The 26,400-nt window shown below is 41.4% G+C and overlaps 1 protein-coding gene across 2 annotated transcripts in view; it reads left to right on the top strand.

Moving 5' to 3' along the window:
* Window positions 1–26,400, top strand: part of LOC128657096 (oocyte zinc finger protein XlCOF7.1-like) — a 47,369-nt gene that overhangs the window by 12,099 nt on the left and 8,870 nt on the right. Inside the window, exons 4-7 of one of the 2 annotated variants that reach the window (XM_053711341.1) lie at window positions 2,650–2,797; window positions 3,151–3,237; window positions 3,788–3,865; window positions 19,253–19,351. In XM_053711341.1, the coding sequence (XP_053567316.1) occupies window positions 2,650–2,797; window positions 3,151–3,237; window positions 3,788–3,865; window positions 19,253–19,351 (412 nt within the window). The remainder of the gene's footprint in view (window positions 1–2,649; window positions 2,798–3,150; window positions 3,238–3,787; window positions 3,866–19,252; window positions 19,352–26,400) is intronic. The other variant, XM_053711342.1, reaches the window with a different exon arrangement.

Below are 26,400 nucleotides of genomic sequence, written 5' to 3'. Positions count from 1 at the left end.
TTCGGGTTGAGGATGGAGTCAAGCTCAACTCCCAGTCCCACTGCCAGTTTCTGGAAGACACCTTCTTCAAGCAGTGGTACAGGAAGAAGTCTGCATCCTTCAAGAAAAACATGATTTTCATGCAGGACAATGCTCCATCACACGCGTCCAAGTACTCCACAGCGTGGCTGGCAAGAAAGGGTATAAAAGAAGAAAATCTAATGACATGGCCTCCTTGTTCACCTGATCTGAACCCCATTGAGAACCTGTGGTCCATCATCAAATGTGAGATTTACAAGGAGGGAAAACAGTACACCTCTCTGAACAGTGTCTGGGAGGCTGTGGTTGCTGCTGCACGCAATGTTGATGGTGAACAGATCAAAACACTGACAGAATCCATGGATGGCAGGCTTTTGAGTGTCCTTGCAAAGAAACGTGGCTATATTGGTCACTGATTTGTTTTTGTTTTGTTTTTGAATGTCAGAAATGTATATTTGTGAATGTTGAGATGTTATATTGGTTTCACTGGTAAAAATAAATAATTGAAATGGGTATATATTTGTTTTTTGTTAAGTTGCCTAATAATTATGCACAGTAATAGTCACCTGCACACACAGATATCCCCCTAAAATAGCTAAAACTAAAAACAAACTTAAAACTACTTCCAAAAATATTCAGCTTTGATATTAATGAGTTTTTTGGGTTCATTGAGAACATGGTTGTTGTTCAATAATAAAATTAATCCTCAAAAATACAACTTGCCTAATAATTCTGCACTCCCTGTATATATATATATATATATATATATATATATATATATATATATATATATATATATATATATATATATATATATATATATATAATATATATAGTTTTGATTAGTAAACTAAAAAACTAAGACTCTATTTGAACAATGTTAACAATTCTTTGGTACTGAAGGGGTTTATAAACCTCAATCAAGCTATGAAGATAAAAATCACTTAAAACTGTTTAATAATCCACAATGTTAATATAATTGGAACATGCAATATCACGTACAGTATCAAAAAGTCTGTGTTTTAGTTCTCAAAAGTATTCTGTAGTACAATGAAAACCTGACACATTTCAAAGTCCTGTAAATATGACTTCTTTCTCGGAGATTACATTTGTGCAAATACATAAAGTATGGAAACTCTGAAATTAAATTTTACTATCAAAGAATATCTTGATATCTATAGAAATTTGTTTATGCAAACAAAAAGGTTAATTGTAGTTACAGGTTTCAGTGGTTGTGGGGTTTATTACAGTGGGGGTTCTGGCACTCTAGAGGTTAAATGTGATGGCCGTTTAGGTAGCGGTAACAGTTTACACCAGTTTTTTTTTAAAAGTATGCATTGTGCACAGGGTAATACGCTTCTGATATCATGGTGAATTTGGTTAGCATACTAATTAGTACGTACCATTATAAGTCTGTTAGACGCTAATGCAGTCATGCACAACAGGCAACATTTTCATTAAATGTTTTTATCTAATTACTTCTTATACTAAATAGAGTGATACTGATGGAGTGAGGTCAAGAACAAAGCTGTGCAACACACACAGTCAGTATCATTTGACTTATAATGTAGACAGTAGTATTTAGTTTAGATAAATGGAGGTATATATATATATATAATCATATAATCTTACGGGTCACATTCTAATCCTTTGGTTCTATAGAAATGAATCAATAAAGGGAAAACAATCACCTCACAACAACATTCAGTTGCTGACCAGAGAGGTAAACACTGCTGGAGAATGTGACATTACCCCAGCATTAGGGCGCAGCAATTCTTCAGGAAATATGTTTCTCAGTATTTTCCTACATGCTCTTTGTAACAGTACCCACCCCACACACACATACACACACACATACACACATACACACACACATACACACACATACACATACACACACACACACACACATACACACATACACATACATACATACACACACATACATACACACACACACATACATACATACACATACACACACATATACACACACACACACATACACACACATACACACACATACACACACACATACACACACACACACACACACATACACACACACACACACACACACACATATACACACACAAATACACACACACACACATACACATACACACATATACACATACACACACATACACACACAAATACACACACACACACACATACACACACAAATACACACACACACATATACACACACACACATACACACACACACACACACACACAGCAGCAGCCACAGACTGAGCAGAGAGGTGAGTTGGGTAATGTGATGTTATACCAGAGTCATGTGACAGTGTCTTCCTTTACTGACCATTCTGACCCTGTGTATATTTCCTACCTTCTGTCTGTGTCTATGTATGTTCTTAGTAACATCCCCCCCCCACACACACACACAGCATTCACAGGCTGAGAGGAAAGGTGATCACTCCTGCGGAATGTGATGTTTATATCAGTCACGACATAGTAAGGCCCTTTACTGACCCCTCTAGCTCTGTGTGTTTACTACCTTCTGTCTGTGTCTTCATGTTCTCAGTAACATTATCCTGGCTCTGTCAGTAAAAGTGTGTGACAGAACCAGTCCCTGTGTCAGTGCTGAATGAGTTGTGTGTGTTTCAGGTGCCTATAAAGTGTGATGATGTTGCTGTGTATTTCTCTATGGAGGAGTGGGAGTATATAGAGGGACACAAGGAGCTTTACAAGGACGTCATGATGGAGACTCAAGAAGCACTAAGCACTATGGAGATCCCAGGGAATGAGAGCTCAGGTAACACTGTGTAGTAATAAATAGCTCACTCAGGAAGTGCTCATACACTACTGACGTGACTGACAGAGCAAATCTTCAGTGAATCTGTCATGTGTGATCTAACGAGCTGTCTGATTATAAACTAATGTTATACCCAACAAAAATAATAAATACACATTTAAATGGTCAAGAGAGATTAATGTTAAATCAGTTATATATCAATGTATATATGTTAATATTAATTTATAGATGTGAATATTTGATATCCAAAAAGTAATAGACGCTTTGTGTTTGTTAATTGAATACATTTTTAGATGCAACAAAAATTGTTTCATTTCAATTTAACAAAATAAACTGATTCTATTCTTTATTAGAACTCACAGGTTACAGTGATGAAAATCTAGACACAGGAGCACATAGAGACCTTGTACAGAATATTCAGCCATCAGATGTCTCTGCAGGTGAGTGATCTATGGCAGAAGTTGCTGTTAATGTTATCTTTATCATTTATTTAATCTTTACTAATAATTATGTAAATGTATCAATTTTCTTCATTCTATTGAATTCTTTTTTTGAAAAAGCAGGAATGAAAACTTAGGAGCTGGCCCATTTTTTGTTCAGAACCCTGGGTAGCGCTTCCTGATTGGTGGCTACATTTATCCATTTAAGCAACTTTCCAATTTAATTCTATTATCTAATTTGTTTTGTTACTTTGGTATCTTTTGTTGAATACCTAGGTAGACTCAGAAGCTGCTGATTGGTGGCTGCAAATATATGCCTCATGTTATTGGTTCACCAGTGCATTCAGCTAGTTCCCAGTAGGGCATTGCTGCTCCTTTAACAAAGGATACCAAGAGAGTGAAGCAAATTAGATAATAGAAGTAAATTGGAAAGTTGTTTAAAATGGTACAGTATGCTCTACTTTAGTTATGAAAGCAAAAAAATGGTGCTTCATGTCCCTTTAAATCCATTCAACCAAAAAATAATTGTATACTTTATTATAACTAACAGGTTACAGTGATGAAAATCTAGACACAGGATCACATGGAAACCTTGTACAGAATATTCAGCCATCAGATGTCTCTGCAAGTGAGTGATCTATGGTATAAGCTTCACAGTTAGAAAACTCTGATTCTTAAATTATTTCACCCTATAAAAATGATGAGCCTCATTACACACAGATTGTAATAATAAAATCTCTGGTTCACAAACATACCCTGTCTTCCTTTCTGTCTCACCCTCTGCTTCATGCAAATACTACACACACTTATACCCTCTCTTGTCTCTCACCCTCTGCTGTATGCAAATACTACACACACATATATACCCTCTCTTGTCTCTCACCCTCTGCTGTATGCAAATACTACACACACACATACCCTCTCTTCTCTCTCACCCTCTGCTGTATGCAAATACTACACACACATATACCCTCTCTTGTCTCTCACCCTCTGCTGTATGCAAATACTACACACACATATACCCTCTCTTGTCTCTCACCCTCTGCTGTATGCAAATACTACACACACTTATACCCTCTCTTCTCTCTCACCCTCTGCTTCACGCAAATACTACACACACTTATACCCTCTCTTGTCTCTCACCCTCTGCTGTATGCAAATACTACACACACATATACCCTCTCTTGTCTCTCACCCTCTGCTGTATGCAAATACTACACACACTTATACCCTCTCTTCTCTCTCACCCTCTGCTTCACGCAAATACTACACACACATATACCCTCTCTTGTCTCTCACCCTCTGCTGTATGCAAATACTACACACACATATACCCTCTCTTGTCTCTCACCCTCTGCTGTATGCAAATACTACACACACTTATACCCTCTCTTCTCTCTCACCCTCTGCTTCACGCAAATACTACACACACACACACATACCCTCTCTTCTCTCTCACCCTCTGCTGTATGCAAATACTACACACACATATACCCTCTCTTGTCTCTCACCCTCTGCTGTATGCAAATACTACACACACTTATACCCTCTCTTGTCTCTCACCCTCTGCTGTATGCAAATACTACACACACTTATACCCTCTCTTGTCTCTCACCCTCTGCTGTATGCAAATACTACACACACTTATACCCTCTCTTGTCTCTCACCCTCTGCTGTATGCAAATACTACACACACTTATACCCTCTCTTCTCTCTCACCCTCTGCTTCACGCAAATACTACACACACTTATACCCTCTCTTGTCTCTCACCCTCTGCTGTATGCAAATACTACACACACACTTATACCCTCTCTTGTCTCTCACCCTCTGCTGTATGCAAATACTACACACACATATACCCTCTCTTCTCTCTCACCCTCTGCTGTATGCAAATACTACACACACATATACCCTCTCTTGTCTCTCACCCTCTGCTGTATGCAAATACTACACACACTTATACCCTCTCTTGTCTCTCACCCCCTGCTGTATGCAAATACTACACACACACATACCCTCTCTTGTCTCTCACCCTCTGCTGTATGCAAATACTACACACACTTATACCCTCTCTTGTCTCTCACCCTCTGCTGTATGCAAATACTACACACACTTATACCCTCTCTTGTCTCTCACCCTCTGCTGTATGCAAATACTACACACACATATACCCTCTCTTGTCTCTCACCCTCTGCTGTATGCAAATACTACACACACACATATACCCTCTCTTGTCTCTCACCCTCTGCTGTATGCAAATACTACACACACATATACCCTCTCTTGTCTCTCACCCTCTGCTGTATGCAAATACTACACACACATATACCCTCTCTTGTCTCTCACCCTCTGCTGTATGCAAATACTACACACACTTATACCCTCTCTTGTCTCTCACCCTCTGCTGTATGCAAATACTACACACACTTATACCCTCTCTTGTCTCTCACCCTCTGCTGTATGCAAATACTACACACACATATACTCTCTCTTGTCTCTCACCCTCTGCTGTATACAAATACTACACACACATATACCCTCTCTTGTCTCTCACCCTCTGCTGTATGCAAATACTACACACACATATACCCTCTCTTGTCTCTCACCCCCTGCTGTATGCAAATACTACACACATTTATACCCTCTCTTCTCTCTCACCCTCTGCTGTATACAAATACTACACACACATATACCCTCTCTTGTCTCTCACCCTCTGCTGTATGCAAATACTACACACACATATATACCCTCTCTTGTCTCTCACCCTCTGCTGTATGCAAATACTACACACACATATATACCCTCTCTTGTCTCTCACCCTCTGCTGTATGCAAATACTACACACACACTTATACTCTGTCTTCTCTCTCACCCTCTGCTGTATGCAAATACTACACACACATATACCCTCTCTTGTCTCTCACCCTCTGCTGTATGCAAATACTACACACACATATATACCCTCTCTTGTCTCTCACCCTCTGCTGTATGCAAATACTACACACACTTATACTCTGTCTTCTCTCTCACCCTCTGCTGTATGCAAATACTACACACACATATACCCTCTCTTGTCTCTCACCCTCTGCTTCATGTGAATACTACACACACATATACCCTCTCTTGTCTCTCACCCTCTGCTTCATGCAAATACTACACACACACATACCCTCTCTTGTCTCTCACCCTCTGCTTCATGCAAATACTACACACACATATACCCTCTCTTGTCTCTCACCCTCTGCTGTATGCAAATACTACACACACACATACCCTCTCTTGTCTCTCACCCTCTGCTGTATGCAAATACTACATACACATATACCCTCTCTTGTCTCTCACCCTCTGCTGTATGCAAATACTACACACACATATATACCCTCTCTTGTCTCTCACCCTCTGCTGTATGCAAATACTACACACACACATACCCTCTCTTGTCCCTCACCCTCTGCTGTATGCAAATACTACACACACTTATACCCTCTCTTCTCTCTCACCCTCTGCTGTATGCAAATACTACACACACACATACCCTCTCTTGTCCCTCACCCTCTGCTGTATGCAAATACTACATACACATATACCCTCTCTTGTCTCTCACCCTCTGCTGTATGCAAATACTACACACACATATATACCCTCTCTTGTCTCTCACCCTCTGCTGTATGCAAATACTACACACACTTATACCCTCTCTTGTCCCTCACCCTCTGCTGTATGCAAATACTACACACACATATACCCTCTCTTCTCTCTCACCCTCTGCTGTATGCAAATACTACACACACACTTATACCCTCTCTTCTCTCTCACCCTCTGCTGTATGCAAATACTACACACACTTATACCCTCTCTTCTCTCTCACCCTCTGCTGTATGCAAATACTACACACACTTATACCCTCTCTTGTCTCTCACCCTCTGCTTCATGCAAATACTACACACACACATATACCCTCTCTTGTCTCTCACCCTCTGCTGTATGCAAATACTACACACACATATACCCTCTCTTGTCTCTCACCCTCTGCTGTATGCAAATACTACACACACTTATACCCTCTCTTGTCTCTCACCCTCTGCTGTATGCAAATACTACACACACACTTATACCCTCTCTTGTCTCTCACCCTCTGCTGTATGCAAATACTACACACACACATATACCCTCTCTTCTCTCTCACCCTCTGCTGTATGCAAATACTACGCGCACATATACCCTCTCTTGTCTCTCACCCTCTGCTGTATGCAAATACTACACACACATATACCCTCTCTTCTCTCTCACCCTCTGCTGTATGCAAATACTACACACACTTATACCCTCTCTTGTCTCTCACCCTCTGCTGTATGCAAATACTACACACACATATACCCTCTCTTGTCTCTCACCCTCTGCTGTATGCAAATACTACACACACATATACCCTCTCTTGTCTCTCACCCTCTGCTGTATGCAAATACTACACACACATATACCCTCTCTTCTCTCTCACCCTCTGCTGTATGCAAATACTACACACACATATACCCTCTCTTCTCTCTCACCCTCTGCTTCATGTGAATAGCACACACACTTATACCCTCTCTTGTCTCTCACCCTCTGCTGTATGCAAATACTACACACACATACCCTCTCTTGTCTCTCACCCTCTGCTGTATGCAAATACTACACACACATATACCCTCTCTTGTCTCTTACCCTCTGCTGTATGCAAATACTACACACACATATACCCTCTCTTGTCTCTCACCCTCTGCTGTATGCAAATACTACACACACACTTATACCCTCTCTTGTTTCTCACCCTCTGCTGTATGCAAATACTACACACACATATACCCTCTCTTCTCTCTCACCCTCTGCTGTATGCAAATACTACACACACATATACCCTCTCTTGTCTCTCACCCTCTGCTGTATGCAAATACTACACACACTTATACCCTCTCTTGTCTCTCACCCCCTGCTGTATGCAAATACTACACACACACATACCCTCTCTTGTCTCTCACCCTCTGCTGTATGCAAATACTACACACACTTATACCCTCTCTTGTCTCTCACCCTCTGCTGTATGCAAATACTACACACACTTATACCCTCTCTTGTCTCTCACCCTCTGCTGTATGCAAATACTACACACACATATACCCTCTCTTGTCTCTCACCCTCTGCTGTATGCAAATACTACACACACATATACCCTCTCTTGTCTCTCACCCTCTGCTTCATGTGAATACTACACACACATATACCCTCTCTTGTCTCTCACCCTCTGCTGTATGCAAATACTACACACACACATACCCTCTCTTGTCTCTCACCCTCTGCTTCATGCAAATACTACACACACACATACCCTCTCTTGTCTCTCACCCTCTGCTTCATGCAAATACTACACACACATATACCCTCTCTTGTCTCTCACCCTCTGCTGTATGCAAATACTACACACACACATACCCTCTCTTGTCTCTCACCCTCTGCTGTATGCAAATACTACATACACATATACCCTCTCTTGTCTCTCACCCTCTGCTGTATGCAAATACTACACACACATATATACCCTCTCTTGTCTCTCACCCTCTGCTGTATGCAAATACTACACACACACATACCCTCTCTTGTCCCTCACCCTCTGCTGTATGCAAATACTACACACACATATACCCTCTCTTCTCTCTCACCCTCTGCTGTATGCAAATACTACACACACACTTATACCCTCTCTTCTCTCTCACCCTCTGCTGTATGCAAATACTACACACACTTATACCCTCTCTTCTCTCTCACCCTCTGCTGTATGCAAATACTACACACACTTATACCCTCTCTTGTCTCTCACCCTCTGCTTCATGCAAATACTACACACACACATATACCCTCTCTTGTCTCTCACCCTCTGCTGTATGCAAATACTACACACACATATACCCTCTCTTCTCTCTCACCCTCTGCTGTATGCAAATACTACACACACACATATACCCTCTCTTGTCTCTCACCCTCTGCTGTATGCAAATACTACACACACATATACCCTCTCTTGTCTCTCACCCTCTGCTGTATGCAAATACTACACACACTTATACCCTCTCTTGTCTCTCACCCTCTGCTGTATGCAAATACTACACACACACATATACCCTCTCTTCTCTCTCACCCTCTGCTGTATGCAAATACTACGCGCACATATACCCTCTCTTCTCTCTCACCCTCTGCTGTATGCAAATACTACACACACATATACCCTCTCTTGTCTCTCACCCTCTGCTGTATGCAAATACTACACACACATATACCCTCTCTTGTCTCTCACCCTCTGCTTCATGTGAATAGCACACACACTTATACCCTCTCTTGTCTCTCACCCTCTGCTGTATGCAAATACTACACACACATACCCTCTCTTGTCTCTCACCCTCTGCTGTATGCAAATACTACACACACATATACCCTCTCTTGTCTCTTACCCTCTGCTGTATGCAAATACTACACACACATATACCCTCTCTTGTCTCTCACCCTCTGCTGTATGCAAATACTACACACACATATACCCTCTCTTGTCTCTCACCCTCTGCTGTATGCAAATACTACACACACATATACCCTCTCTTGTCTCTCACCCTCTGCTGTATGCAAATACTACACACACACATATACCCTCTCTTCTCTCTCACCCTCTGCTGTATGCAAATACTACACACACTTATACCCTCTCTTGTCTCTCACCCTCTGCTGTATGCAAATACTACACACACTTATACCCTCTCTTGTCTCTTACCCTCTGCTGTATGCAAATACTACACACACATATACCCTCTCTTGTCTCTCACCCTCTGCTGTATGCAAATACTACACACACTTATACCCTCTCTTGTCTCTCACCCTCTGCTGTATGCAAATACTACACACACACTTATACCCTCTCTCACCCTCTGCTGTATGCAAATACTACACACACACATATACCCTCTCTTCTCTCTCACCCTCTGCTGTATGCAAATACTACGCACACATATACCCTCTCTTCTCTCTCACCCTCTGCTGTATGCAAATACTACACACACATATACCCTCTCTTCTCTCTCACCCTCTGCTTCATGTGAATAGCACACACACTTATACCCTCTCTTGTCTCTCACCCTCTGCTGTATGCAAATACTACACACACATACCCTCTCTTGTCTCTCACCCTCTGCTGTATGCAAATACTACACACACATATACCCTCTCTTGTCTCTTACCCTCTGCTGTATGCAAATACTACACACACATATACCCTCTCTTGTCTCTCACCCTCTGCTGTATGCAAATACTACACACACATATACCCTCTCTTGTCTCTCACCCTCTGCTGTATGCAAATACTACACACACACATATACCCTCTCTTGTCTCTCACCCTCTGCTGTATGCAAATACTACACACACACATATACCCTCTCTTCTCTCTCACCCTCTGCTGTATGCAAATACTACACACACATATACCCTCTCTTGTCTCTCACCCTCTGCTGTATGCAAATACTACACACACTTATACCCTCTCTTGTCTCTCACCCTCTGCTGTATGCAAATACTACACACACTTATACCCTCTCTTGTCTCTTACCCTCTGCTGTATGCAAATACTACACACACATATACCCTCTCTTCTCTCTCACCCTCTGCTGTATGCAAATACTACACACACACTTATACCCTCTCTTGTCTCTCACCCTCTGCTGTATGCAAATACTACACACACATATACCCTCTCTTGTCTCTCACCCTCTGCTGTATGCAAATACTACACACACACTTATACCCTCTCTTGTCTCTCACCCTCTGCTGTATGCAAATACTACACACACATATACCCTCTCTTGTCTCTCACCCTCTGCTGTATGCAAATACTACACACACACATATACCCTCTCTTCTCTCTCACCCTCTGCTGTATGCAAATACTACACACACTTATACCCTCTCTTGTCTCTCACCCTCTGCTGTATGCAAATACTACACACACTTATACCCTCTCTTGTCTCTTACCCTCTGCTGTATGCAAATACTACACACACATATACCCTCTCTTGTCTCTCACCCTCTGCTGTATGCAAATACTACACACACTTATACCCTCTCTTGTCTCTCACCCTCTGCTGTATGCAAATACTACACACACACTTATACCCTCTCTTCTCTCTCACCCTCTGCTGTATGCAAATACTACACACACACATATACCCTCTCTTCTCTCTCACCCTCTGCTGTATGCAAATACTACGCACACATATACCCTCTCTTCTCTCTCACCCTCTGCTGTATGCAAATACTACACACACATATACCCTCTCTTCTCTCTCACCCTCTGCTTCATGTGAATAGCACACACACTTATACCCTCTCTTGTCTCTCACCCTCTGCTGTATGCAAATACTACACACACATACCCTCTCTTGTCTCTCACCCTCTGCTGTATGCAAATACTACACACACATATACCCTCTCTTGTCTCTTACCCTCTGCTGTATGCAAATACTACACACACATATACCCTCTCTTGTCTCTCACCCTCTGCTGTATGCAAATACTACACACACATATACCCTCTCTTGTCTCTCACCCTCTGCTGTATGCAAATACTACACACACACATATACCCTCTCTTGTCTCTCACCCTCTGCTGTATGCAAATACTACACACACACATATACCCTCTCTTCTCTCTCACCCTCTGCTGTATGCAAATACTACACACACATATACCCTCTCTTGTCTCTCACCCTCTGCTGTATGCAAATACTACACACACTTATACCCTCTCTTGTCTCTCACCCTCTGCTGTATGCAAATACTACACACACTTATACCCTCTCTTGTCTCTTACCCTCTGCTGTATGCAAATACTACACACACATATACCCTCTCTTCTCTCTCACCCTCTGCTGTATGCAAATACTACACACACACTTATACCCTCTCTTGTCTCTCACCCTCTGCTGTATGCAAATACTACACACACTTATACCCTCTCTTGTCTCTCACCCTCTGCTGTATGCAAATACTACACACACTTATACCCTCTCTTGTCTCTCACCCTCTGCTGTATGCAAATACTACACACACATATACCCTCTCTTCTCTCTCACCCTCTGTTGTATGCAAATACTACACACACATATACCCTCTCTTCTCTCTCACCCTCTGTTGTATGCAAATACTACACACACTTATACCCTCTCTTGTCTCTCACCCTCTGCTGTATGCAAATACTACACACACACTTATACCCTCTCTTGTCTCTCACCCTCTGCTGTATGCAAATACTACACACACTTATACCCTCTCTTGTCTCTCACCCTCTGCTGTATGCAAATATTACACACATATACCCTCTCTTCACTCTCACCCTCTGTTGTATGCAAATACTACACACACACATATACCCTCTCTTGTCTCTCACCCTCTGCTGTATGCAAATACTACACACACACATATACCCTCTCTTGTCTCTCACCCTCTGCTGTATGCAAATACTACACACACATATACCCTCTCTTGTCTCTCACCCTCTGCTTCATGTGAATGATACACACACATGCCCTCTCTTCCCTTCTCTCTCACCCTCTGCTTCATGTAAATGATACACACAAACACACATGCCCTCTCTTCCCTTCTCTCTCACCCTCTGCTTCATGTAAATGATACACACACACACATGCCCTCTCTTCCCTTCTCTCTCACCCTCTGCTTCATGTAAATGATACACACACACACATGCCCTCTCTTCCCTTCTCTCTCACCCTCTGCTTCATGTAAATGATACACACACACACACATGCCCTCTCTTCCCTTCTCTCTCACCCTCTGCTTCATGTAAATTATACACACACATGCCCTCTCTTCCCTTCTCTCTCACCCTCTGCTTCATGTAAATGATACACACACATGCCCTCTCTTCTCTCTCACCTTCTGCTTCATGTAAATGACACACACACATGCCCTCTCTTCCCTTCTCTCTCACCCTCTGCTTCATGTAAATGCTACACACACACACATGCCCTCTCTTTCCTTCTCTCTCACCCTCTGCTTCATGTAAATGATACACACACACACATGCCCTCTCTTCCCTTCTCTCTCACCCTCTGCTTCATGTAAATGGTACACACACATGCCCTCTCTTCCCTTCTCTCTCACCCTCTGCTTCATGTAAATGATACACACACATGCCCTCTCTTCCCTTCTCTCTCACCCTCTGCTTCATGTAAATGATACACACACATGCCCTCTCTTCCCTTCTCTCTCACCCTCTGCTTCATGTAAATTCTGCACACACATGCTCTGTCTTCCCTTCTCTCTCGCCCTCTGCTTCATGTAAATGATACACACACATGCCCTCTCTTCTCTCTCACCTTCTGCTTCATGTGAATGATACACACACATGCCCTCTCTTCCCTTCTCTCTCACCCTCTGATTTATGTAAATGCTACACACACACACACCCTCTCTTCCCTTCTCTCTCACCCTCTGCTTCATGTAAATGATACACACACACACCCTCTCTTCTCTTCTCTCTCACCCTCTCCTTCATGTAAATGATATACACACACACCCTCTCTTCCCTTCTCTCTCATCCTCTGCTTCATGTAAATGATACACACACATGCCCTCTCTTCCCTTCTCTCTCACCCTCTGCTTTATGTAAATGATACACACACATGCCCTCTCTTCCTTCTCTCTCACCCTCTGCTTCATGTAAATGACACACACACATGCCCTCTCTTCCTTCTCTCTCACCCTCTGCTTCATGTAAATGATACACACACATGCCCTCTCTTCCCTTCTCTCTCACCCTCTGATTTATGTAAATGCTACACACACACATATGCTCTCTCTTCCCTTCTCTCTCACGCTCTGCTTCATGTAAATGATACACACACATGCCCTCTCTTCCCTTCTCTCTCACCCTCTGATTCATGTAAATGATGCACACACATGCCCTCTCTTCCCTTCTCTCTCACCCTCAGCTTCATGTAAATGATACACACACATGCCCTCTCTTCCCTTCTCTCTCACCCTCTGCTTCATGTAAATGATACACACACACACATGCCCTCTCTTCCCTTCTCTCTCACCCTCTTCTTCATGTAAATGGTACACACACATGCCCTCTCTTCCCTTCTCTCTCACCCTCTGCTTCATGTAAATGATACACACACACACATGCCCTCTCTTCCTTCTCTCTCACCCTCTGCTTCATGTAAATGACACACACACATGCCCTCTCTTCCTTCTCTCTCTACTACACACACACATATACACATATACACACACACATATACCCTCTCTTGTCTCTCACCCTCTGCTGTATGCAAATACTACACACACATATACCCTCTCTTGTCTCTCACCCTCTGCTTCATGTGAATGATACACACACATGCCCTCTCTTCCCTTCTCTCTCACCCTCTGCTTCATGTAAATGATACACACACACACATGCCCTCTCTTCCCTTCTCTCTCACCCTCTGCTTCATGTAAATGATACACACACACACATGCCCTCTCTTCCCTTCTCTCTCACCCTCTGCTTCATGTAAATGATACACACACACACATGCCCTCTCTTCCCTTCTCTCTCACCCTCTGCTTCATGTAAATTATACACACACATGCCCTCTCTTCCCTTCTCTCTCACCCTCTGCTTCATGTAAATGATACACACACATGCCCTCTCTTCTCTCTCACCTTCTGCTTCATGTAAATGATACACACACACATGCCCTCTCTTCCCTTCTCTCTCACCCTCTGCTTCATGTAAATGCTACACACACACACATGCCCTCTCTTTCCTTCTCTCTCACCCTCTGCTTCATGTAAATGATACACACACACACATGCCCTCTCTTCCCTTCTCTCTCACCCTCTGCTTCATGTAAATGGTACACACACATGCCCTCTCTTCCCTTCTCTCTCACCCTCTGCTTCATGTAAATGATACACACACATGCCCTCTCTTCCCTTCTCTCTCACCCTCTGCTTCATGTAAATTCTGCACACACATGCTCTGTCTTCCCTTCTCTCTCGCCCTCTGCTTCATGTAAATGATACACACACATGCCCTCTCTTCTCTCTCACCTTCTGCTTCATGTGAATGATACACACACATGCCCTCTCTTCCCTTCTCTCTCACCCTCTGATTTATGTAAATGCTACACACACACACACCCTCTCTTCCCTTCTCTCTCACCCTCTGCTTCATGTAAATGATACACACACACACCCTCTCTTCTCTTCTCTCTCACCCTCTCCTTCATGTAAATGATATACACACACACCCTCTCTTCCCTTCTCTCTCATCCTCTGCTTCATGTAAATGATACACACACATGCCCTCTCTTCCCTTCTCTCTCACCCTCTGCTTTATGTAAATGATACACACACATGCCCTCTCTTCCTTCTCTCTCACCCTCTGCTTCATGTAAATGACACACACACATGCCCTCTCTTCCTTCTCTCTCACCCTCTGCTTCATGTAAATGATACACACACATGCCCTCTCTTCCCTTCTCTCTCACCCTCTGATTTATGTAAATGCTACACACACACATATGCTCTCTCTTCCCTTCTCTCTCACGCTCTGCTTCATGTAAATGATACACACACATGCCCTCTCTTCCCTTCTCTCTCACCCTCTGATTCATGTAAATGATGCACACACATGCCCTCTCTTCCCTTCTCTCTCACCCTCAGCTTCATGTAAATGATACACACACATGCCCTCTCTTCCCTTCTCTCTCACCCTCTGCTTCATGTAAATGATACACACACACACATGCCCTCTCTTCCCTTCTCTCTCACCCTCTTCTTCATGTAAATGGTACACACACATGCCCTCTCTTCCCTTCTCTCTCACCCTCTGCTTCATGTAAATGATACACACACATGCCCTCTCTTCCCTTCTCTCTCACCCTCTGCTTCATGTAAATTCTGCACACACATGCCCTCTCTTCCCTTCTCTCTCGCCCTCTGCTTCATGTAAATGATACACACACATGCCCTCTCTTCCTTCTCTCTCACCCTCTGCTTCATGTAAATGATACACACACATGCCCTCTCTTCTCTCTCACCTTCTGCTTCATGTGAATGATACACACACACACAGACACACACACACACACCCTCTCTTCCCTTCTCTCTCACCCTCTGCTTCATGTAAATGATACACACACACACCCTCTCTTCTCTTCTCTCTCACCCTCTCCTTCATGTAAATGGTACACACACACACCCTCTCTTCCCTTCTCTCTCATCCTCTGCTCATGTAAATGATACACACACATGCCCTCTCTTCCCTTCTCTCTCACCCTCTGCTTTATGTAAATGATACACACACATGCCCTCTCTTCCTTCTCTCTCACCCTCTGCTTCATGTAAATGACACACACACATGCCCTCTCTTCCTTCTCTCTCACCCTCTGCTTCATGTAAATGATACACACACATGCCCTCTCTTCCCTTCTCTCTCACCCTCTGATTTATGTAAATGCTACACACACACACATGCTCTCTCTTCCCTTCTCTCTCACGCTCTGCTTCATGTAAATGATACACACACATGCCCTCTCTTCCCTTCTCTCTCACCCTCTGATTCATGTAAATGATACACACACATGCCCTCTCTTCCTTCTCTCTCACCCTCTGATTTATGTAAATGCTACACACACACACATGCTCTCTCTTCCCTTCTCTCTCACGCTCTGCTTCATGTAAATGATACACACACATGCCCTCTCTTCCCTTCTCTCTCACCCTCTGATTCATGTAAATGATACACACACATGCCCTCTCTTCCCTTCTCTCTCACCCTCAGCTTCATGTAAATGATACACACACACACATGCCCTCTCTTCCCTTCTCTCTCACCCTCTGCTTCATGTAAATGATACACACACACACATGCCCTCTCTTCCCTTCTCTCTCACCCTCTGCTTCATGTAAATGATACACACACACATGCCCTCTCTTCCCTTCTCTCTCACCCTCTGCTTCATGTAAATGATACACACACATGCCCTCTCTTCCCTTCTCTCTCACCCTCTACTTCATGTAAATGATACACACACATGCCCTCTCTTCCCTTCTCTCTCACCCTCTGCTTCATGTAAATGATACACACACATGCCCTCTCTTCCCTTCTCTCTCACCCTCTGCTTCATGTGAATGGTACACACACATGCCCTCTCTTCCCTTCTCTCTCACCCTCTGCTTCATGTGAATGGTACACACACACGCCCTCTCTTCCCTTCTCTCTTACCCTCTGCTTCATGTAAATTATACACACACTCGCCCTCTCTTCCCTTTTCTCTCACCCTCTGCTTCATGTAAATGCTACACACACACATGCCCTCTCTTCCCTTCTCTCTCACCCTCAGCTTCATGTAAATGATACACACACATGCCCTCTCTTCCCTTCTCTCTCACCCTCTGCTTCATGTAAATTATACACACACATGCCCTCTCTTCCCTTCTCTCTCACCCTCTGCTTCATGTAAATGGTACACACACATGCCCTCTCTTCCCTTCTCTCTCACACTCTGCTTCATGTAAATGCTACACACACACATGCCCTCTCTTCCCTTCTCTCTCACACTCTGCTTCATGTAAATGCTACACACACACATGCCCTCTCTTCCCTTCTCTCTCACCCTCAGCTTCATGTAAATGATACACACACATGCCCTCTCTTCCCTTCTCTCTCACCCTCTGCTAAATGTAAATTGTACACACATATGCCATCTTTATTTCTTCCCCTCACCCTCTAGTTCATCAAATGGTATTCTGAAAACTGTATTTATTCTGAATTCAGTCAAATATGTGATAATATAGGAATAAAATGGATCTGGTACTTTGCAATAAATTTATCCTTTTGAATCAATGACTGTAGTGTAACATTATGTAATCTACTATTATTATTATATGTACATTTAAGTTCTGAAATATGTTGTAGGTGTATATGCTTTATTTTCATTCCTTCAGATGTGCTGTATATTTTAAATATTGAACGTAACATCTGATTTTTAAAATCTAATAAAATACATGTTATCAATCAGTTTCAATATGCCCCACATATTAAAGGGACAGTCTACTTGATTTTGGTTATTGTCCCAGCTTTACATAACCAATATTGTTATATTAATATACTTATAACCTCAAAGATTTAATTTTTCTAAACCCCTGCAGGACGCCTCTTATCTCTGCTTTTTATGAGCTTTTCACAGCCAGACAGTTCTAGTTCATGTATGATATATAGATAGCATTGTGCTCACTCCCGTGGAGAATGATAATGGTTATGGAGGAACCAGCACTAATTGGCTAAAATGCAATTTGCAAAAAGCACTGAGATAAGGGGTAGTCTACAGAGGCTTAGATAAAGGTAATCGTAGAGTTAAAAGTGTATTACTATAATAGTGTTGGTTATGCAAAACTGGGGAATGGGTAATAAAGGGATTATCTATCTCCTGGTTTCTCAACAGCCGGGCCGTGGCCCAGTACCGGGCCGTGATAGCCCTGCTGGTGGGCCCTGACCTGTCATGCACCCACTGCACACTCTTACCCCACTGCACACCAAGGGCAGACTGAGATCAATCAAGGCCCCAGGAAAACTGTCTCACACTGACCCAAATGTATTCAAATTCATGCAAATGAACATGGTAGCCTCCCTGCCCTAATCCCAACAGGCCCATCAACCTCCAGAGCCAGGACCCCCAACATTAAGGGCCAAAGAAAGGGCCCCCAAACTACCGGGCCCTGGACATGTCCAGCTAAAATTTACCGGGCCTTGAGGTCACTTTGGTTGAGAACCACTGATCTATCTTCTAAACAATAACAATTTTCAAGTAGACTGTCCCTTTAAGTGTATGGCATAAGTAGCCATTATTATGTTAAACATGAATTGCTTTTAAGGTAAAATAAAATCCTAAACCATGAAATATTGTCTGCAATAAATGACAGATGACATTAATACTGATGTAGATGTTAAAACAGAAGATCTGAGTGTAATGTGTCAGCTGGAAGCTCCAATGCAGGAAATGTGTGACAGTGACAATGAAGGTAAGTGCGTGTGTGACGTGTCTTCTGTTCATGAGGTATTGCCTGTTTTTTTTTTTTTTGTTTGTTTTTTTGTAATTTTCTCTTTATTGGAAATAAAAAATAGAATGTTACACACATTGTCTATCTGAAGCTCACAAAGTGAAATGATTTTCATTATTCTCTCCATCGTCCATAGCTATAGTAATGTTCATTTCAGCAGCATAGTCCATTATGTGATTTTAAATTCAATAGCCAGGATTTCAATGGAGAGTCTAACTTTGTACATTAAGCGTTATAAGCAGTTCAAAATTGGTATATACAGAATGACAACATTATGCGCAATACATGTCCCTCTAGTTCCCTACCTACAGGGTATGCGTTTGTAGGGCCGTTATGATGGTTTGTTATTTTCCAGTTTAATATAATATAACAAAGTATTGCCTGAGCGCCTCACCACTAGTGGGGGCTAGGATATGTTACTCAGTCTGTGATGTAATAAAAATATATTGGGTATTTATTAGTTAAAAAGGTATAATGGTGAAAAGTACATATGGTACACAATTAAAAACAATTTTCCACTGTTAAACTCATTCAAATCCATGTGCACATAAGCAATATTACACATATATCTATAATCAGTAATGAAAGACCAATTAAAAAGCTCATATATATGAAAAATATTAATTCCATTTGATGCAGTGTTTTGCCACCTTTGTGGCTAACAGAATGTAGCACTGATCCCCTTGCTGGGTCTCCACAGAGATGTTAATCAAGTTTCAAAGAGTGTTTTGGTTAATTATCTTACTGATCAAAGGTGATCAAGCAAACGGTATGTTTAGTGTTGTTTGTAATCCCAAAGTAGGGGAAACTCCCAATGTATAACAAATATAAATATAAAACTAAAATAAAAATAAGTCTGTGTGTATTCCTTTAAAAGTTAAAGTGAAGCCAAAATAAAGTTCAAGCAAGCAAAAAAAAAAAAAAAAAATTCAGATCATCCAAAAGTCAAAGTGAACTTGCAAAAAAGGACAAAAGCTGCAAATTTATGCAACAATGCCAAAAAGTGCAACAATCCCAAAAATTGTATAAAAATGCAAAAATACAAGTGTGCGCGAAGAAACTAAGTGGTGAATACTGGTGATTGAAAAACTAGGTCTCTTAAGATCCAAATGTGTGCAAAGCTGCAGAGCTGATGCCTGTAGCAAAAATAGAAAGTCAAATTTTTCTGGAGACTGTCCTGCTCCTAGGTGGGTTCTTATGTGAAAGATAATCCATATAGTGTAGTATGTTCAAGTACAGGTTTAATAATAAGAATAAGGCTTATCAGATGCTTTGTCAACGCGTTTCGCCCTCTCAGAAGGCCTTTCTCATTTGGATCTTAAGAGACCTATTTTTTCAATCACCAGTATCACCACTTAGTTTCTTCACGCACACTTGTATTTTTGCATTTTTATTCAATTTTTGGCATTGTTGCACTTTTTGGCATTGTTGCATAAATTTGCAGTTTTTGTCCTTTTTTGCAAGTTCACTTTTAAAGTAATACACACTGACTTATTTTTATTTTATTTTTATATTTTTTATACATGGGAGTTTCACCTATTTTATTTTTTCTACATTGGAAGTTTCACCTACTTTGGGATTACAAACAACACTAAACATACCATTTGCTTGATCACCTTTGATCAGTAAGACAATTAACCAAAACACTCTTTGAAACTTGATTAACATCTCTGTAGAGACCCAGCAAGGGGCTCAGTGCTACCCTCTGTTAGCCACAAAGGTGGCATAACACTGCATCAAATGGAATTAATATTTCTCATATAAATTAGCTTTTTAATTGTACCTTCATTACTGATTATAGATATATGTGTAATATTGCTTATGTGCACATGAATCCATGTTAATCTGTTATTATTTCAATGAGTTTAACAGTGGAAAATTGTTTTTAATTGTGTACCAAATGTACTTTTCACCATTATACCTTTTTAACTAATAAATACCCAAAATATTTTTATTACATCACAGACTGAATAACACATCCTAGCCCCCACTAGTGGTGAGGCGCTCGGGCTATACCTTGTTATACTTTGAATTTCCAGTTGATAGCTAGAGGTCAACACAGCCGGAGCATATAGGATCCACACAGGCGCTAGGTTTATACACAATCATAATGGTTTTAATATAATAGTATCGTTCTAGTTGTAGAATCTGATCTACCTGTGCGATCCAATCTTTCAGAGATGGGCCGCTGAGGATTTCCAATGTCTAGGGATCATAATTTTTGCACTGCTGATCAATGTGAGCATCATCTTGTGTTTGTCTATGCTTTTTAACTTAGGGAGAGTGGCAAATAATAGAATCTTTGGATCCCTTGGTATTATCTTTTGTAGTGTTCTGCACATACGTCCGTCCAAAAACCTGGAGTCTTTGGCAGCCCCACCAAATGTGTTGTATAGTTTCTGCATCGGGGCAGCCCCTCCAACATTTACCCATAGTAGTGGGGTATATTACTTTTTTTTTTTTTTTTAATATTTTTTATTGAAGTCGTAAACAAATACAAAATATAGGGTATGCCCCAAAACATTTACAAGACAATGTATACACAAGATAGTTTAGAGAGTATTGCATTCTAGCATCTCAAATATTACCGGAGAATGTGGGCTATCACCTGGAAAGACTTCAGTTTTATATTAGAGTGTCATAAACGTGATACAAACAAAAAAGATCCTCTCCTAGCTGTTTGCAAAAAATAGAGTAGGGAATCTGTTCAAATAAGGGTGAGACTAGGGAGGAGGTAACTCTATATATTTATGGGGGAGGGGGATGCAGCGGGCAAGAGCCGCTCAAAATGTAATAAAGGGAATGGGGGGGGGGGTGTTGGAGGGCGGAGCCAGCCAATATTTGCAGTGTGAGCTAAACAATAGTAGATAGGTTATATACCAATAGTGTGCGTGTGGGAGCTTGATATTATTGGTAGTGGTAGGAATACATCTGAGCAGACAATTAGGGAAATGGTAGGAACATAGAGCATAGTCACAAATTATAGTTGAGTTCCACCTGGCAGAAGTGATAATCTGGATCACAGTACCATAGTAAGCTACGTGATGATACGTATATGAGGGGACAAGACTATTAAGAAGCAACTATAAACCATTTGGCTTTTCCTGAACAACTCTCTAAGTACTTCCACGTATGAGAACATTTGAGTGAACAGAGATATAGGGTGGTAATGTTAACTATAAGTAAGTGTGAACTATTATAAACTGTCTTATAAAAGTTAACGACTCCTGGTATATGGGGATCACAGCACTTCACTCAGAGTAACAGCTTTGTACAACTTAAAGCTAAAATTAGTATTGAGTAGTTAACATAATTCCGCTAAACATTCTGAACATTATTAGAACCTCTTGTAAACTAATAGAAAATGTAAATGTAACGACCAAGGGTAACACTTATGGGCTCAGACATACTATCATCATACTAGTGGGTCCTCAGTCGCATGTCAATTGCATCGTGTTGTGGGATGCCTTATAATAATATAAAAGGAATGTAAACCCCATTAAGAATATCATATGTGTGCTTAGGGGCTGACTGGTTATATCTGCTGAGGACTAAAGGCAACTGCCGTAAGCTATTGTGCAATAGCCTTTAACTTATATCTAGCCTTGGGTAAACTAACAACTAAAACCATATCTGCGTATAAATGGTACCTTAAATTCTAAAGAGCTTTGGGTTGTAGAGTAAAATGGCAATTGGGCTGCATACTTCCTACTAACTTTAAACATATAGCACAATGTAACGTGTAAACTATTATTGTGCATGAAACTAAACTTAATGATAAAGTTGGTGACTTAGAAAGTGATCAATTTAAAAAAAAAAAAAACAACAGTGTACCATGGAAATGTAGGAAAATATAACAGGAGTCTTGAATAAGACACATTAATATGGGAATGAACTCCATTGTAAACTGCGCCTGCATGGAGCACAATTGTAAAACCTTATGTTCAATTTGCGAGACAGCATAAATTAAGTAAGATCTGTACTGGCTACTATACGTCTATAACTAAACAGTTGAGATAAGGCTTGAGCTAATACTCCCTCCTAGTTATATGAAATTAAGCTATTGACATCGAATTTGGAGGGGTAGATGTTACAGAAATATATGTGCTATGATACAAGGATTTACAAGACAATCTGTGCAAACTGACAAACATTATGAGAGTATAGTCATGAAATTGTAACAATTCCTCAGTCCCCTATTCCTATTCCGGGGCAAAGCTGATCTCAAATATAAATGTTAATAGGTCTAGATGCATGTGTTGTATATTATTGTAAATAGGGGACATGTTGGAGCATACAATTCAGTCAGCTAGGTTACATCTCTCTTTTTCAGTTGACTATAAGTAGTAAAGGACAGTCTAATACATAGATTACTTGGTTGCTATCAGAATCACCTCCATAACATTCAATGTAACATGTAAAACCAAATTATGGCAAATTAGTGCAAGTTCCCTAAAGCTTAATGCTGTACAATTCCAACATACACAGTGTGTCATAAAGGCAATATATATAAGATCAAAACAGATCCTGGGGATATCATGGTTATGAGCTGTCCCCTCTCCCCCGTACTGGCAACGAGAGAGAAAAGAAAACAAACAAAAAATAAAAAAGGTAATTAGGGAGTCTTGCCAACATAAACAGTACAACGTAAGGATATGGCTTTACAAGAGCTGAATATTGTGCAACGTCCTGAAGCAGCTTCACATTTATGAGCCATACAATTGGAGCAGTATAAACGATGAAATTCTTGTGGGGGAACCTGTTAAACCCACAAGCAAACCTGAAAGGTAACCGCCAGGATCAAAAGGTCTGTTCAACTGACTGATGCGAAGTATGGCGTGTTTCCCTTGCGATCCGGATAATGACATGTTCTGAGCGCACAGCGCTGGGAAGGGGAAACATTGCTCCATGTCCTCATTATGGAAGGGCGGGCGACCATCCAGATCGCCAGTCCCTAGAGCAAATATTTCAAAATATATGGAACGGCTGTAGCCCCACAAGGTCTCATAATGTCTGTGTAGCTTCATGGGAATTAATCTCACCTCTTGCTGCGCAGTGTCATCCATAACCGAGCTGAAAATTGGTGGTGTTGGCTCTCTCCAGATCTCAACTGCAGGGGATATGCGCCCAGGTAGCTCCCTCTGCTTTGACAAATGCGTGACTTTCTGTCCCATCTTGCCGGATACTTCTTCTAGTACAGGGTCATAGGAGCGCACATTGGGTGTTGCAGGGATACCGCGTGCGTCTGTAGTAAATTCAATCGCAGTCTCGCCCGATATATCTTCCCGCATGCTAGGTTGTTCTATGCGCACTAAGATATCCGGATAGCTCGGTCCGTCCTGATTCAGGATCACCTTTTGTGTCATAATAGCTCTTAAGCTGCTTGAAATGTCCTTGTAACCCGCTGACATTTGCAGGGTGAGTTCCCATAGAGCCTCACGTATAGCCAATGAACCTTCCTCCATATTTGTCGGTATTGCTGTAATAGGCCGCAGAATCCTGGGAATTTCTTAGTTGGCAGAGGGAGAATCAGGCATGAAAAAGAGGTAAAAACAAAAGTTCACAGATAGAGCTGAGGAAGTCCTGCTTGCTCTAAGTTAAATTTGGGGCAAGTTGCAGAGGATTAATCCCAATTTGCCGTTATATTAAATGCATTTCTGCAGGAGCTCTCTCACACACGTCCACTCAGCTTGGCTGTTGGCTCCGCCCCCCGGGGTATATTACTTTTAACCTTGCTGGGGTAAGATACCATCTCATTAGGAACTTGTAGTTTGTTTCCTGTACTTGTGCTGAAATAGAAGCTGTTTTGGTGTTAATAAATATTTTATTCCATGCTTGTTGTGTAAGTTCTGTTTCTAGCTCTTTCCCCCATGCTTTAGTGTAATTAGAGAGGTTGCTTCCTTCCTGAGTAAGGAGCAGCTTATATAGAATGGAGATCAAGTGGCTTGGGGTTGACTTCTTCAAACATAATTTTTCAACATTTGTTGTCGATCTAACTGGTAAGTCTTTGTGTTTATGAGAAATGAGGAAATGTTTTATTTGTGCATATGATAACCAGGTCAGAGATGTGTCAATGTTGGAAGTAGAGATTTATGTAAAGGTCTTTAGTTTGTTTTGATGAGATAAATGGTAAAACGTGTTTTCTCTTGTAAGGTGTATCCAGTCCACGGATCATCCATTACTTGTGGGATATTCTCCTTCCCAACAGGAAGTTGCGAGAGGATAACCCACAGCAGAGCTGCTATATAGCTCCTCCCCTAACTGCCATATCCAGTCATTCTCTTGCAAACTCTCAACATAGCTGGAGGTAGTAAGAGGAAAGTGGTGTAATATAGTTAGTTTTTTCTTCAATCAAAAGTTTATTGTTTTTAAATGGTACCAGAGTTGTACTATTTTATCTCAGGCAGCATTTAGAAGAAGAATCTGCCTGATTTTTTCTATGATCTTAGCAGAAGTAACTAAGATCCACTGCTGTTCTTACATATGTCTGAGGAGTGAGGTAACTTCAGAGGGAGAATGGCGTGCAGGTTATCCTGCAATAAGGTATGTGCAGTTTAAGTTTTTCTAGAGATGGAATTTGCTAGTAAAAAGCTGCTGATACCGGATTAATGTAAGTTAAGCCTAAATACAGTGATTTAATAGCGACTAGTATAAGGCTTACTATCAGAGGTATATACTCTGATTAATGTGCAATATAAAACGTTTGCTGGCATGTTTAATCGTTTTTATATATGCTTTGGTGATAAAACTTATTGGGGCCTAGTTTTTTTCCACATGGCTGGCTTGATTTTTGCCTAGAAACAGTTTCCTGAGGCTTTCCACTGTTGTAATATGAGTGGGAGGGGCCTATTTTAGCGCTTTTTTGCGCAGTTAAAATTACAGACAGAGACATTCAGCTTCCCTCAGCAGTCCCCTTCATGCTTTAGGACATCTCTGAAGGGCTCAAAAGGCTTCAAAAGTCATATATTGAGGAAGGTAAAGCCACAGTGGAGCTGTGGCAGTTGTGACTG

Source organism: Bombina bombina, chromosome 4 (genome assembly GCF_027579735.1).
Source record: "Bombina bombina isolate aBomBom1 chromosome 4, aBomBom1.pri, whole genome shotgun sequence".
Classification (NCBI taxonomy): Eukaryota; Metazoa; Chordata; class Amphibia; order Anura; family Bombinatoridae; genus Bombina; species Bombina bombina.
The sequence above is the reverse complement of the archived record's forward strand: the minus strand, read 5'-3'. Positions and strand labels throughout refer to the sequence as shown.